We start from the raw sequence: 12,065 nt of genomic DNA on the forward strand, positions 1-12,065 counted from the left end.
CCACAAAAAGTAGTTCAACAGACAGAGAACAGAAATAAAAATTCAAGCTGGAGGGTCTTCTGGGGTTAAGGCTGGAGGTTTGAAGCCCAGCTCTGGGGCTTAAAGATCAACCAGGGCAGGTGCACGGGCCTGTGATGCTTGCCAGCGGCTCCACAGGCACTTTTACAATCTCTGTTAGTTGGCGAACATCACTGGGGGAAAAAGAGGAACATTCAGATGATGATGACCTGACCAATCTGATCTGTGTGTGATAGTAGATAACAGACTCTGTTCTTATTTATTTCCACATAATGTGTGCAAAACAGTTATTATGAATTTCTTATCCTGAGGGGCAGCTAAGGAAAGTAAATTGGCTGCTGCTGGGGCAACTTTAGTGCTGCCTTGTGCATGTCCTTCTATAATAGAGCAGATCTGGACAACACTGTCTGATACTCCCACATGGGGGACAGATCATGTCTCTGTGAAAAGGGCAAAAACAACCGTAAACACAAAGATCAATATCACACAAAAGCATAACAAATCCAATACATCACAGGCCCAGTATAATATCTAATGCCTCCTTCTTTCACTTGCTTTTAAAAAAAAGGCAAACGCTAGCCAGAATAAGATCTTAAGACACCACGCGGTGGTGCTCATGCCACTTTTGTCCACAGGGGCCGCCAGAATCAACAAGAAATGAAAGTTCCTTGTAGCAGCTTTGAGTACAGTATGTGAGTAAATGTACTTTCCACCATGTGGAAAATCAAAAAGGTTGACAAGCAGTGGATGCATATTTCATCATTTATAAGAACAAGATCAATTATATGGTGTACAACAGATAATCGGCGTGTTTTCTTGCCGGCATACAGAAATGAATAAATAAACTGGTCAGTCTTTGAAAATCAAATGATGAACTGATGAAGGCTGGGTGGCCGAAAATGTTTTGTGTACTGCCAGAATGATGATTAAGTACATTGATCAAAAGACATATTCCGAATTGTGACCCTCTCTTCTTTATATAGATGCTAATAAGCAATAAGCACAAAGTAGCTTCAGCTGATGGGAATGAATGGAATTAATTTTGCTGGTATTTGATCATTATTGGACAAACTACAGAGGTTTTTCATCATCAGAGCTTTTACAGTTCATCCAGATGGGGACAAACGTGTGTAACAACTTATATAGCTGTCCATCCAATAATTCCACATTTACAACAGTCACTCAACATAAAAATCTCATTGGTGACACTAGAGAGAAAGTCATGGGATTATCAAGGTCGTTTTCTGAGAGACACATCCGTACAAAATCCTGTTGTCATGGTCCTGACATTTAAGTTTCATTTTGTTTGTGCTTTATGTGCTTTCTAGGGTTTTGTTGGGTCTTTTGCCGTCTTCCCAGTGTTCTTTTTTCCCTCCTGTTTTCTTCTGCTCCTCACCAGGCTGATTTTACCTCCACACCTCTCTTGCATCCGTCTAAGAAGTACTGGCAAGAAGTACGAAAACCTAAAATTTTCTAATCAGGTAGAATAGAAAATGTTATCCAGATAAGACTGCACATTTGTACCACAGAGGGCCAGGTAGTATATCACTAGAAAGCTCAGCCTATTCTACACATTCATAGGTCAACCCCTGAAGCCTGGCAGCCACCAGCTAGATAGCTTAGCGTGAATTCCTAAGTAAAACATCTGTCAGGGTGGCCTTCCAATCAATTTTCCCATCACACCTCCTTAATCACTTAATCCGGGGCCCTGATAAATGCCGATCAGTAGTGAAAACTCCCCTAATAGGCAGGTCTGAATCCATACATGGGACAGACGTCTGTAGGAGTGTGCCGCGCATACAGCCAAGAGTGTAGACAACACACCTAGGCATGAACACACACACATGCTCACACATTAAATCTGCTGCTGGCTGGACAGCGATACCCTCATAGACCTGAGGCTCATAAATGGGGTAAAGCGTGAGGCACAGACCCCCGAGGGATCCCATTAAATCAACACACACCGCATTTGGCCAGTTTTCCTCAGCGATCAGCAAATTCAGTGTGATCCCTCCAGTCACCAGCAATCTAAAAGTGCTGCCAGTCGACAGATCAGTGCACAAGCGTGGCTTCTCTCGGGGTTCATACTCAAGGGGTTCATAAGTTTTGCATGTGTGGCTGCCCTCTGCCCTTTTTTCTCTATCCAGAGAACTTCTTGGATGGCCTATGGAGTACACTATCTCCCTGCTGCCATTACTCTTTATCGTTAGGTATTTACTGTACTTTCCCCTCAGGGACAAACACAATGGCTGGGACTTGCTGATGGTCACCGTTTTTCTATCGTAATATATTCACATGGACTCAGGGTCTCACAAGACTTCAGCATATTTCAGCTGGTCTGATTCTTTTTTAAAGCGTTTATTCAGAAAATTGAACAAAGGCAGCAAATGTAGTACTTTTGTGTGGGTTTTTTTTTGTAATGTTGCCCTGATTCTGTTATTCCGGAAAGCATAAAAGGATGAGGACCTCATCCACAGCTACCTAACATCACGACTTCAACCTTTACTTGAGACTGAAACCCACCCACCGCCTACAGGCACTGTGTGTCCGATCGAGCAGACGAGCTGCTCTCCAAAATTCATTATTTAATAGAGAGGTTACGGTCGTAGCTTCAAAGACGCCGTGCATGAGCCAGGATGAGGCGTGGGCAAATGGAGGGGCTTCACTTCGAAACTCTGTAAAGGTCTCCCAACTCCCGAGGATGTAATTTTAAAATCAGTCAGAAATCCGAGTGAGGATATACTGGAGCAGCCTCTGGTCAGAATTACCGAAAAACTCTCCCAGAAAAGTAAAACAAAGAGCACATGAAATATTCTGGGGTAGAGAAACACGTCTTTACACTGGAATTTACAGTACAGCTCAAAAGTTTGGGGCCATCTACATTTTTTTTTCTTTTTGAAAGAAAATCACAACTTTTTTTCAATTAAAATAACATTAGCATGATAAGAAATGCACATTTCTTGTGGAATATCTGCATAAATGTTCAGAGGACAATTTTCAGCATGTGCTCCAATAGCACACTGTGTAAAGTCATCCAAGTTCATCATATGAACTCATTAGAAAACCCTTGTGCAGTGATGTTAGCACAGCTGAGAACTATTAAAGAAGCAATAACATTTGCCTCCCTTTGGCTAGTTGAGTATCTGGATCATCAGCATTTGTCTGTTTGATTACATTCAGTTCAATTTAAAACTTTATTACAGACTCAAGGTCCAGATAAGAGACAAGACATCCCATAGAATAAACTACACACAAAGTCACAATAAAAGATGATAGCTTAAAAGAGAAAACAAAATAAGATACATAAGTGTGTAGTGCTAAACCTTATGTTTGATAAAAACCAAGATCAGAGATGGTGGCGTACATCACTCCATCTGTTCACATATTAAACTTGTGCAAAAGTATGTTTGCTTGTGCATACATCTTGCAGCATTGCCTATAAATGTTGTCATCATCTGTTGTTTAGATATTAGCGACCTAAAGATTATTATCAGACAATTTGAAGCCAGGACATTTTCGACACTTAGTCCCTTTTGGTTCTACAGTTTAAGACAACACTCTCACTGGCACTGTATTTGATATGATGTTCAACACCATACACAGATAATACAGTAAGGAGCTGCAGGAGACTAAGGCTACTTGGACTAAGGACCGGATAATTATTGTCTCAAAATTGCCAGATAAAAAAGAACACTTTCTATCTATTGTTGTTCTGAGAAATGAAGTCTGCTCTACGTATGTGAGAATCTGTGCAAAGAAACTAAAGATCTCATACAACGGTGTGTACTACTCCCTTCAAAGAACAGCTGGTATTCCGTCTATAATTGAGTGGCCAGTGCAGTCACATCTCAAGAAGTGCCCATCAAGCCAATCCAACCTGTGGGAGGTGCTTCAGGAAGCACGGAGTCCTTTCAGAGTGCCTCAACAAACTGACAGCTAGAATGCCAAAGGTCTGCAGTGCTGTAATTCTTTCTTCAACAAAGTTTGAAGGAAAAATTTAATTTTTTTCCAAGTAAAAATTATTTCTTACTTTCATACTGTCAGTGTTATGAATATAGTTTCTATTCATTTGGAAACTCATTTAATTCATTAATTAAAGGGTGAGTTTTTGGAACTTTTTGGATGGCCCCGAACTTTTGAGCAGAAATGTGGGTGTGTAAAGAAAAAACAAAGAAATTATGAAGCAGGTTCTCAAAACAGGGTGTTTAGTGCTGATCAAGATAAATACACTGAGACAAAATGGTCATTTCAAATCAAATGTTGTTTGTTACATTATTGTGAACTGTACAATTTGAAGTCAAACAACTGTTCACACTAAATAAACTGATCAGTTCTTGAAAATAAAATGAGAAGCAGAAATAATCATCAGCCTTCATTCTGCAGTCAGTGGACACCACCACCAGCACAAATCCATGATGCTGGAGAGAAATGATGCTAAAAAAAAAGGTCTTTAAAAAAACAGTGTAACAAAAAACTGACAACGGGCAGAGGACAAAAGTTCATTTCAGGCAAGCATTGCTTCCCTTTATCCTCCGAGTCTTTGACTGAACTGAGCTTAGAACTCAGTCATCTTCTTGTGTGTGTCAGCCTTCCTGTTCTCTCTCTGGATGGACAGCTCCTGGGCTTTCTGCTGGGCCAGCAGCCGGCGGGCCGCTGACAGCTTCTCTTCCAGCTGCTTCACTCTGGAGGCGTCCCTTTGCACACACAAACAACAAATGGATTAGGGGGGAGATGGGGAGACAAGTTGGTTTTTAGCTATACTTTTCCAGAGTTAGTTGGCAACGGAAACAAGCGTCTTACCTCGAAACTTCACACCTTATTTACATTATTTACACAACTCCCACAACTCTTCCTATTTGTGTATTCAAAGTAATTACCACTTTACTTGACAGGAGCTTCATAGCAACGAGTGTGCTGATATTTTACAATAATTATAATTGTGTAAGCAGTGCCATTATGTACGTATGTGTATGTGCGGAGGAGTTAACAGGGAGCTGAGGAATGGTCTGATCATTAATGACTTACTGGTTCATCTGAGGTCAGATCCCAGTCTTCACACAAGTCAGATCAGACAGATGGAAACGTACAATAAATAAACAAAATACACAGTACTGACCTTCCTGTTTGTCTTCCAAGTGACTCACTCAGTTTCTTAATCTCCCTCTCAGTCTGGGAAACCCTCTCAGCAGCCTGGAACAGCTTCACATTCAGACTCCTCTTGGTGCCTTTTCCTCCCCTGTAAGCCTCCACGCCGGTCGCTGCTGACAACGAAGCAGCACTCCCTTCAGCAGGATCACTGCTCTTGCCTCCCAGCTTGTGGTTGAGAAAGTCAAAGACGTTTTTGCGCCCTCCGGTGTTCACACGTCGCTTTCTGCGTTTCTTTGGGCGGCCTGTTTCTGTGCCATCTTTAGAGGCCTTGCTCTGGGTGCGTCTCTGGGTCAGCTCAGCACAGTGGTCCAGAGACCTCCCCTTGGTTAAAACCACTGCCATGACGGGCTCTACTCGACCTTCCTGCAGCTTTCCCAAACCTGAGAAAAACAAAAGGGACCGAGTGAGGAAGTTTTGTGTATCTTTCCAACACATACTTTATGTAAACAACGATTTCTACCTGAATCAGAATCACTTAGCAAGAGCAATTATATATAATATATTCTATATTTTCTACATATTTTACAAAGATGTTCTTCAATTCTAATTGTATTGGGGTGCCCCAGTAGCTCAGTCAGTAGAGCAGAGCACCACGTACAGAAGCCATCCAGTGGGGCAGGGTTCAAATCCAACCTGTGGCCTATATATATATTTTTAGGCTACCATGATTGAAGGAGCAAAACTATATTCTAAAAATTCTGCACCAGCCTCTGTGACATTACAGTACATGACTGCATGTTTTGCTGTAATTCATTATTTCTATCTTTAATCAAATAGCATGTTCATGATTTCTGCCACCTAATGAAACAAAGTGTGCATTAACTACTAAATGTTTGGTCTAAATGTGCCCAAAATTGTTTGACATACAATATTATGATTGTTATTTTTAGATGGCTGACATATACAAGAATTTGTCTTGGTTACATGGGTGTAGAAACATGCAGTATTGTACTTAAAGGTGCTATTTGTAAGAGAAGTTGAATTCTCATTGCCGACTCATCAAACAATGACGCTCTAGGTTTCCCAGCGCGTCGAAAAACTGAAGTTTTGTGATGGCAGCTGACCCGTCCTACAATCCCAAAACTTCAGTTTTTGATGAGTTGTGAATGAGACTCAAAAATCAAGTCTTCTTACAAACAGCACCTTTAAAAGAAAGACATTTCACAAAAAAAACCCACAATAACTAGATTTAAACTTTTATTAAAGGTTGAGTTTATAGAGTTTATAAACATTGTACTGTACATGTGAGATATGCTTTTTAAATGACTCTTGTTGCCCTCTAGTGTCTTGTTAACCTATGGCACCCACCTTACTACTTAAATAAAATTATATTTTTATACCTTACCTTTCCCATATTCATAGCCCATTTTGAGCATAAGCTTGGATCCGATTCCTCTGGTGTGTGCCTCCCAGCCACCAAAATTGTCACTGTTTACTGTGGTTTCTTCAGAGTCCATAACTGTTGGAGAATGTTACATTTTTTATTGGCACACAGAATGGACTACAGGAAACTTTGCCTCAAAAGTTCTATTAAAATACGCCTAAGTCATGTTATAGATTTAGATTTCAAATACTAGCTCAAATTTTGATTGACAGAGGAATGGCTACACTTATATCCAAACACACCTTTTGCATAAGCCAAATCGTCTCCATCTCCAGTGTCATCCTGGTCGGAGTCGGAGGAAATCGGGTCGTCTTCTCTCAAAGGCGGGAGAATGCCATCAGCCTCGACCACAACATCTTTCAGCAGCACTGAGTCAAACTTCACAGTGTAGAAACCACTGTCGATTTCTACAATGACAGAAAACATTCAAACTAACTGAAAGCATTTCATCTACGGTTTTGGTTGTTTCAGGGAGTATATTTACTACTTTAAGACAAAGAGATATAACTTAAGTTCAGTCAACCTGGGTGTGGATTTGTTGCCAAACCTGTCAGTACTGAAAAACACATGGTCAAAAACTGGCCTTGTCAATGGAATACCTTTGATTTTGGCCGGGTACCAGATCCCGTCCTCATGTCGGGCCAAGCAGGTAGAACCTTCTTCAAGATTACTGAGGTCACACTCAAGGAACTCTCTGAGCTCTGACACATACACCACTTCACCATGGGAAAACCTTCAATAAAAGGGAATAAACACAGAAAAATAATCAAGGGATTCCCCTACATGGCTAATTAAAGTTCACAATATACAGGTCACCACATCTAGTAATTTTAAAAATTCTTCTAACAACATTCTAACAGATAAAAAGGTAGAAAGACAACAACATTTCACAGCATGTTTTGTATCTATGGTCAGGATAAAACCTGCATCATGTGGAAAATGGGTGACACTTGCTGGATAATATCTGCTATTACAAAGATGGCTGACATGGAGAAGTGAAAGGAGACATTAGGTTCATTTTCAGGTTCATACTTTTATTTTGGGTTACTATTAGAATAGGTTTACATGCTTTAGTGCTCAAAAACACATCAGTTCTCATACTGTCCAGTGCTGAAGCACTGTATTCCCCCTCTGTCTGAAACGCTCTGTTTCAGCTCCTGTCTCTTTAAGGCCTGCCCTCCTCAGATTGGTTAGCTCACAGATGCTATGGCCAGCACTGCTAACAACTACACAGCAGCTGTGCCACATTAATTTTTACATGCCAAACTAGCCACTTGGCATAAATTATGCAAATATTTGACATGGTGATGCATGTGATGTCACAAAGTCAAAGGAATTAAAGGCAGGACTGATGAGGCATTTCAGGAGCAGTGTTTTATGTGATAGAGAGGAGCTTCTGTTGGTGAAGACTTTTTAACTTTCAAGACATTTTACATGCACAAGAACCTATATAACACACTGAAGGAAAGGGGAAAAACAAAGAAAAGAAACACAATATGTCTAATTTAATACAACAATCCCAAAGAAAAGGGTGGTACTTTACCTGCAACTATCTGGGAAGCGACATTTGTCCTCTAGGTAGAATGGACAGGGCTTCATCGACTTCTGGGTGGGGTAGACATAGAGCACTCTTACTTGTGCCTCTTCTCCATCGGGTGGTTCTGCCCCCACCACCATGGCATTGTGATACTCCAGTGTTCCCCATTTTGTCCGGTACGGAGCTCTTACTTTGGTACCACTGAGTGCATCTTCTTCCTCTTCTTCTTCCTCCTCCGCCTCTTCACCATCATCTACCCCTCCTTCCTCCTCCTTGTCCCTCTCTCTAGTATCAGAGCTACTACCTGAAGACTCCCCGAGTTCAGAGTAGAAAGCAGCAAACTCACAGTCCAATCCTGCACTGTTTGTGTCAGCTGCTGAGGTGTTTGACTGCAGGCCATTACTGTCCTCCAGGCTGGCCAGAAGTAGACTCTTTCTGACCGACACCAGGCTGGCCTCTGTGAGCTCAATCAGCTGAGAAAGGTCTTCTTTCAATTTGAGCAGGTCTGACTGCTGGGAGGGGTCCAGGCCAGCTGACAGGGCTGTCTCCACCTGCTGCAACTGGGCACCATAGGTGGAGATGGCTGCCTCAAGGGTTTCTTCATCCATACTGACAGTTGGCACAGGGCAGGGCAGGGATGGACCGCATCAAGCCTCCAAAACACCTGACAGGATAAAGAAAATGGTTGATTTAAAGTCAAATCAAGTTAACAGATCTCAGGCTAATGCCCTCCTGCCATTCTTCTTTTTCATCACACGAGAATGCAATTTGTCCTTTCCCTTTATCTTTTGTAAGTCATATTTTAGTGGCCATCTATGTTTAACATGGGCTCAGTAAATTAGCAATTCCGAATAAAACTCCTGTATCGTGATTAGGTACCGTCAACTTTGCCAAAACATTACTGTAAGTCTTACGTTAAATATGAATTGCAGCTAACGAAATAGCTATAACAGAGCTAGTTTTAGCTAAATGTTAGCCGTTTTTAAGCTACCTTTTACAACTTATTATAATAACATTAGCATTACCTTCGTAATTACGTTAGCTGTCTGACATCCACTGCACCGAAGGAAAAAGTGACAGCCATTGAAAATGTACTATGTTAAGAAAATACGTAAATAAAATAAGTAAATGCACATACTGGGACAGCGCAATCACAACATGAACCGGCTCACTGCCAAGCTAGCGCGAGTGAATAAAGGTGTACTTCCGTTGCGAATTGTAATTTCTTTCCAAATAAAACACGTCTATTAAGTAAAGTCAGTGTTCTTAAGACATTGAATGGTTTTGACGCTAACTACCCTCAGTACAAACTCAAAAATGCATCTTGCTAGTATTAAAATAGTGTCACAAGTTATGCCGCGTAGCATTCTGTTTCGTAAGACCGTTCATACGACAGCTTTATTTAAACAAAGACAAAAGCCTATATAGTGTTAATTAATAACACAATGCGACTAGGTGTTTGATGCAGTTTGGTAATATTTAGTTGATAAGACAACGTTCACACTTTTCTACCCTACGGTAAGAGCATTGTTTATTGTACATTTTATAGCTTTTTTTCTTCAGTAAACCTTTTTGTCCTTTAATTTTGAAGGCACGTCTCCAAAACCGGAAGTTTATCTTTGTCCGCGTCAGCAATGTGCGTCGTCGACGCAGAATGATGACGTTTCCTGTAGCCAGTTCAGTAACATACATGTGTGATGTTACAAGTTTTGTGTGTACAATAAAACCTCTTCTGTCGGATTAATGCTGCGCGCAGCGGGTCCACTTAATGTCACTAATGTGAAGGTAGGCTGACATTACCTGTTTGTTGACGCTAGTACCGCAGCGCAGCTTCAGCAGCATGCTAACTGATAGACTTCTACATCGATGCTATACATGTTCCTCTGTTACTGCATAGACATAATGTTGTTATGTATCCGTTTCTGTTTCTCAACTTGAATAAAGCTTTACTTTTGTCACAGTGGGCATTTGGTTTATATTATAAGCCCTTAAACAGCATTGAACATACAGGAGCTAACAACAACACTAACTCCAGGCTGTTAGAACAGAGTCTCAGCATTGCAAAATATTATTAGCCTATTACTCCATCCTTCACTCCCACCGATAATGCTGACATGCATTTGAGTAAATGCTAATGCTAACGTTTAGGATGCATAGTTATAAAGCAGCTGTGGGTACATTTTTATTCCATTAGTAAATAATAGTCAGAGTGTAATTCCATGTACACAGAAGGAAAGGAAAGGGAAACAATTAGAGATGATCAGAGTATTTTCTTGCCCCATGTCTGAAGAATTTATTATTTGACATACAGTTTGAAGTTGGCCTGCTATGAGCCAAGAATTATTTCAGTTTGATTGTAAAAAATTACAATATTATTGGTTTAGGTTTAAAAAAAAATATCTCAAAGATTTTCCGGTCAATATGAAGGTTACCATTACAGATTTAATCACAAAGACAAAATGTAATAACTAAAGTATACATTGATTTCAGATATGTCCTCCAGTACATGAATGCTGCGTTTTCCTTGTCTTATTCTTGTGTCTCCCGTTTCTCTTCCCCCATTAAAGTGACCCCTGCTGTCATGCCTTCAATCATGGCTCAGATCAGTGATCCAAAGATCGCTTTTGCCTACCTGCGCCCGGCCTGCGTCCTGCTCACCCGAGAGCCCACTGTGACTAACGTGGAGACGCTGAGCACCCAGTTGAAAGAAGTAAACGATGCCACGTTGCAGCAGCTTCAAGAGTACGTCCTCTTTCCTCTCCGCTTTGTTCTTAAAGTCCCCGGGCCCAAGAAGGAAAAACTTGTGCAGGCTGTGGCTGAGGCCATGAGCCACGTCCTGGAGAACACTTGTGTCCAAAGCTGGGAGACCCTCCAAGGTCTCCTCTCAGAGCTTTGCCTCTGCCTGTGCTGTCCAACGGATCCTGGGAAACCTGCAGATACATCAGAGGAGCTGAAATTGACCGTGCTGAGGTGCCTGGACGCACTGCTTCATGCTGCTTATGGGGATATAGTCTTCAAACTCTTTGAACCCATCATGCTGCCTGGAATGGGAGCTGCCATATCACTGCTGCTGGCTTTAGGAGAGAAGGAGAAGTCTCGAGATATACAGGCAGCAGCACTGAAGTGCCTTCAGGCTTTGACTCTGCAGTGTGACTGCACTCAGGAGCACATAGTCCCATCCTCAGAGGAGAGACGCACTTTAGGCGGCACCATGGCTTCATTCTTACCTGGGATCACTACGGCAGTAGCAAGAATCATTACAGGAGATCTAAGAAAAGGCCATGCAGTCACAGTCAGGGCCATCAAGGTACCATATCTCTGTTACAACATGCTATTCATGGTGTCCTAAATTATTTAAACTGTTTGCATTTTCAAGTATACGTTGATATTTTACTACATAACAAGTAAGTTGTAAGTATTATGAATTATTCAAGCTGCAACTAAGGATTAATTTTAGAGCTGCAATTAATCGATTAACAGATTAGTCGATTAAATTAATCTGCAACTTTTCTTCTTTTAAATAATTGTTTATTCATTTAAGTGCATTTACAAGCAAAGATGCCAAACATCTGAGGGTTTCAGCTTCTTAAATATGAATATCAGCTGTTTTTCCTTGTCTTACATTCTAGTAAATGGAATCATTGTTTGGTTGGTCAGACAAAAGCCTGTCAAGAGTCTTTTGTATTGTTATGGCCATTTTTCTTCTTTTTTTTTCTGATGCATTATAGACCAAACAATCTCGAAGATAATATGCAGATTAATTGGTATTGAAAATGATTAATAGTTGCAGCCCTGATTTGTAATGAATATGTTTATTGTTTTAATTATTCATTGATTATCTGTTTAGGTATAAAAAGATGATGATAGTTAGATTCAATTATAATTAATATTGATATTTCATAATATATTTTCGCTCAACACAATTTCCCAGAGCCCAAAGTGACGTCTTCACATGGCTTCTTTGGATCAATCAACAGT

General features: G+C 40.8%; 2 protein-coding genes across 4 annotated transcripts in view; one reads left to right on the forward strand and one right to left on the reverse strand.

The window, feature by feature from the left end:
* Positions 1 to 4,212: 4,212 nt before the first annotated feature.
* zgpat (zinc finger, CCCH-type with G patch domain) lies at positions 4,213 to 9,462 on the reverse strand. Of its 2 annotated transcripts, none has more exons than XM_084366881.1 (7): positions 9,226 to 9,462; positions 8,094 to 8,751; positions 7,150 to 7,283; positions 6,793 to 6,957; positions 6,512 to 6,625; positions 5,135 to 5,546; positions 4,213 to 4,712 (listed from the first exon to the last, which is right to left on the reverse strand). In XM_084366881.1, exons 2-7 carry the CDS (start codon positions 8,693 to 8,695, stop codon positions 4,574 to 4,576), a joined length of 1,566 nt encoding a protein of 521 aa, XP_084223007.1. In that variant the 5' UTR covers positions 8,696 to 8,751; positions 9,226 to 9,462; the 3' UTR covers positions 4,213 to 4,573. The 2 variants fall into 2 exon arrangements, with proteins under 2 accessions (XP_084223007.1, XP_084223006.1); XM_084366880.1 differs by having other exon boundaries at positions 9,113 to 9,462.
* Positions 9,463 to 9,769: 307 nt separating this feature from the next.
* Positions 9,770 to 12,065, forward strand: part of tti1 (TELO2 interacting protein 1) — a 28,420-nt gene continuing 26,124 nt past the window's right edge. For both annotated transcript variants that reach the window (XM_084366253.1, XM_084366254.1), the window contains exons 1-2: positions 9,770 to 9,872; positions 10,655 to 11,394. In XM_084366253.1, the coding sequence (XP_084222379.1) occupies positions 10,669 to 11,394 (726 nt within the window). In that variant the 5' untranslated portion in view covers positions 9,770 to 9,872; positions 10,655 to 10,668. The remainder of the gene's footprint in view (positions 9,873 to 10,654; positions 11,395 to 12,065) is intronic.

This window comes from Pagrus pagrus (genome assembly GCF_965226575.1).
Source record: "Pagrus pagrus genome assembly, chromosome: 11".
Taxonomy (NCBI): domain Eukaryota; kingdom Metazoa; phylum Chordata; class Actinopteri; order Spariformes; family Sparidae; genus Pagrus; species Pagrus pagrus.

Excerpts from the sequence above, each read along its gene's own strand:
- zgpat (XM_084366881.1), bottom strand. The coding sequence starts at position 8,695 with ATGGATGAAGAAACCCTTGAGGCAGCCATCTCCACCTATGGTGCCCAG. Across the intron at positions 6,626-6,792 it reads CGATTTGGCTTATGCAAAAG|TTATGGACTCTGAAGAAACC; the intron begins GTGTGTTTGGAT and ends ATTCTCCAACAG. Across the intron at positions 4,713-5,134 it reads CTTGGAAGACAAACAGGAAG|GGACGCCTCCAGAGTGAAGC; the intron begins GTCAGTACTGTG and ends GTGTGTGCAAAG.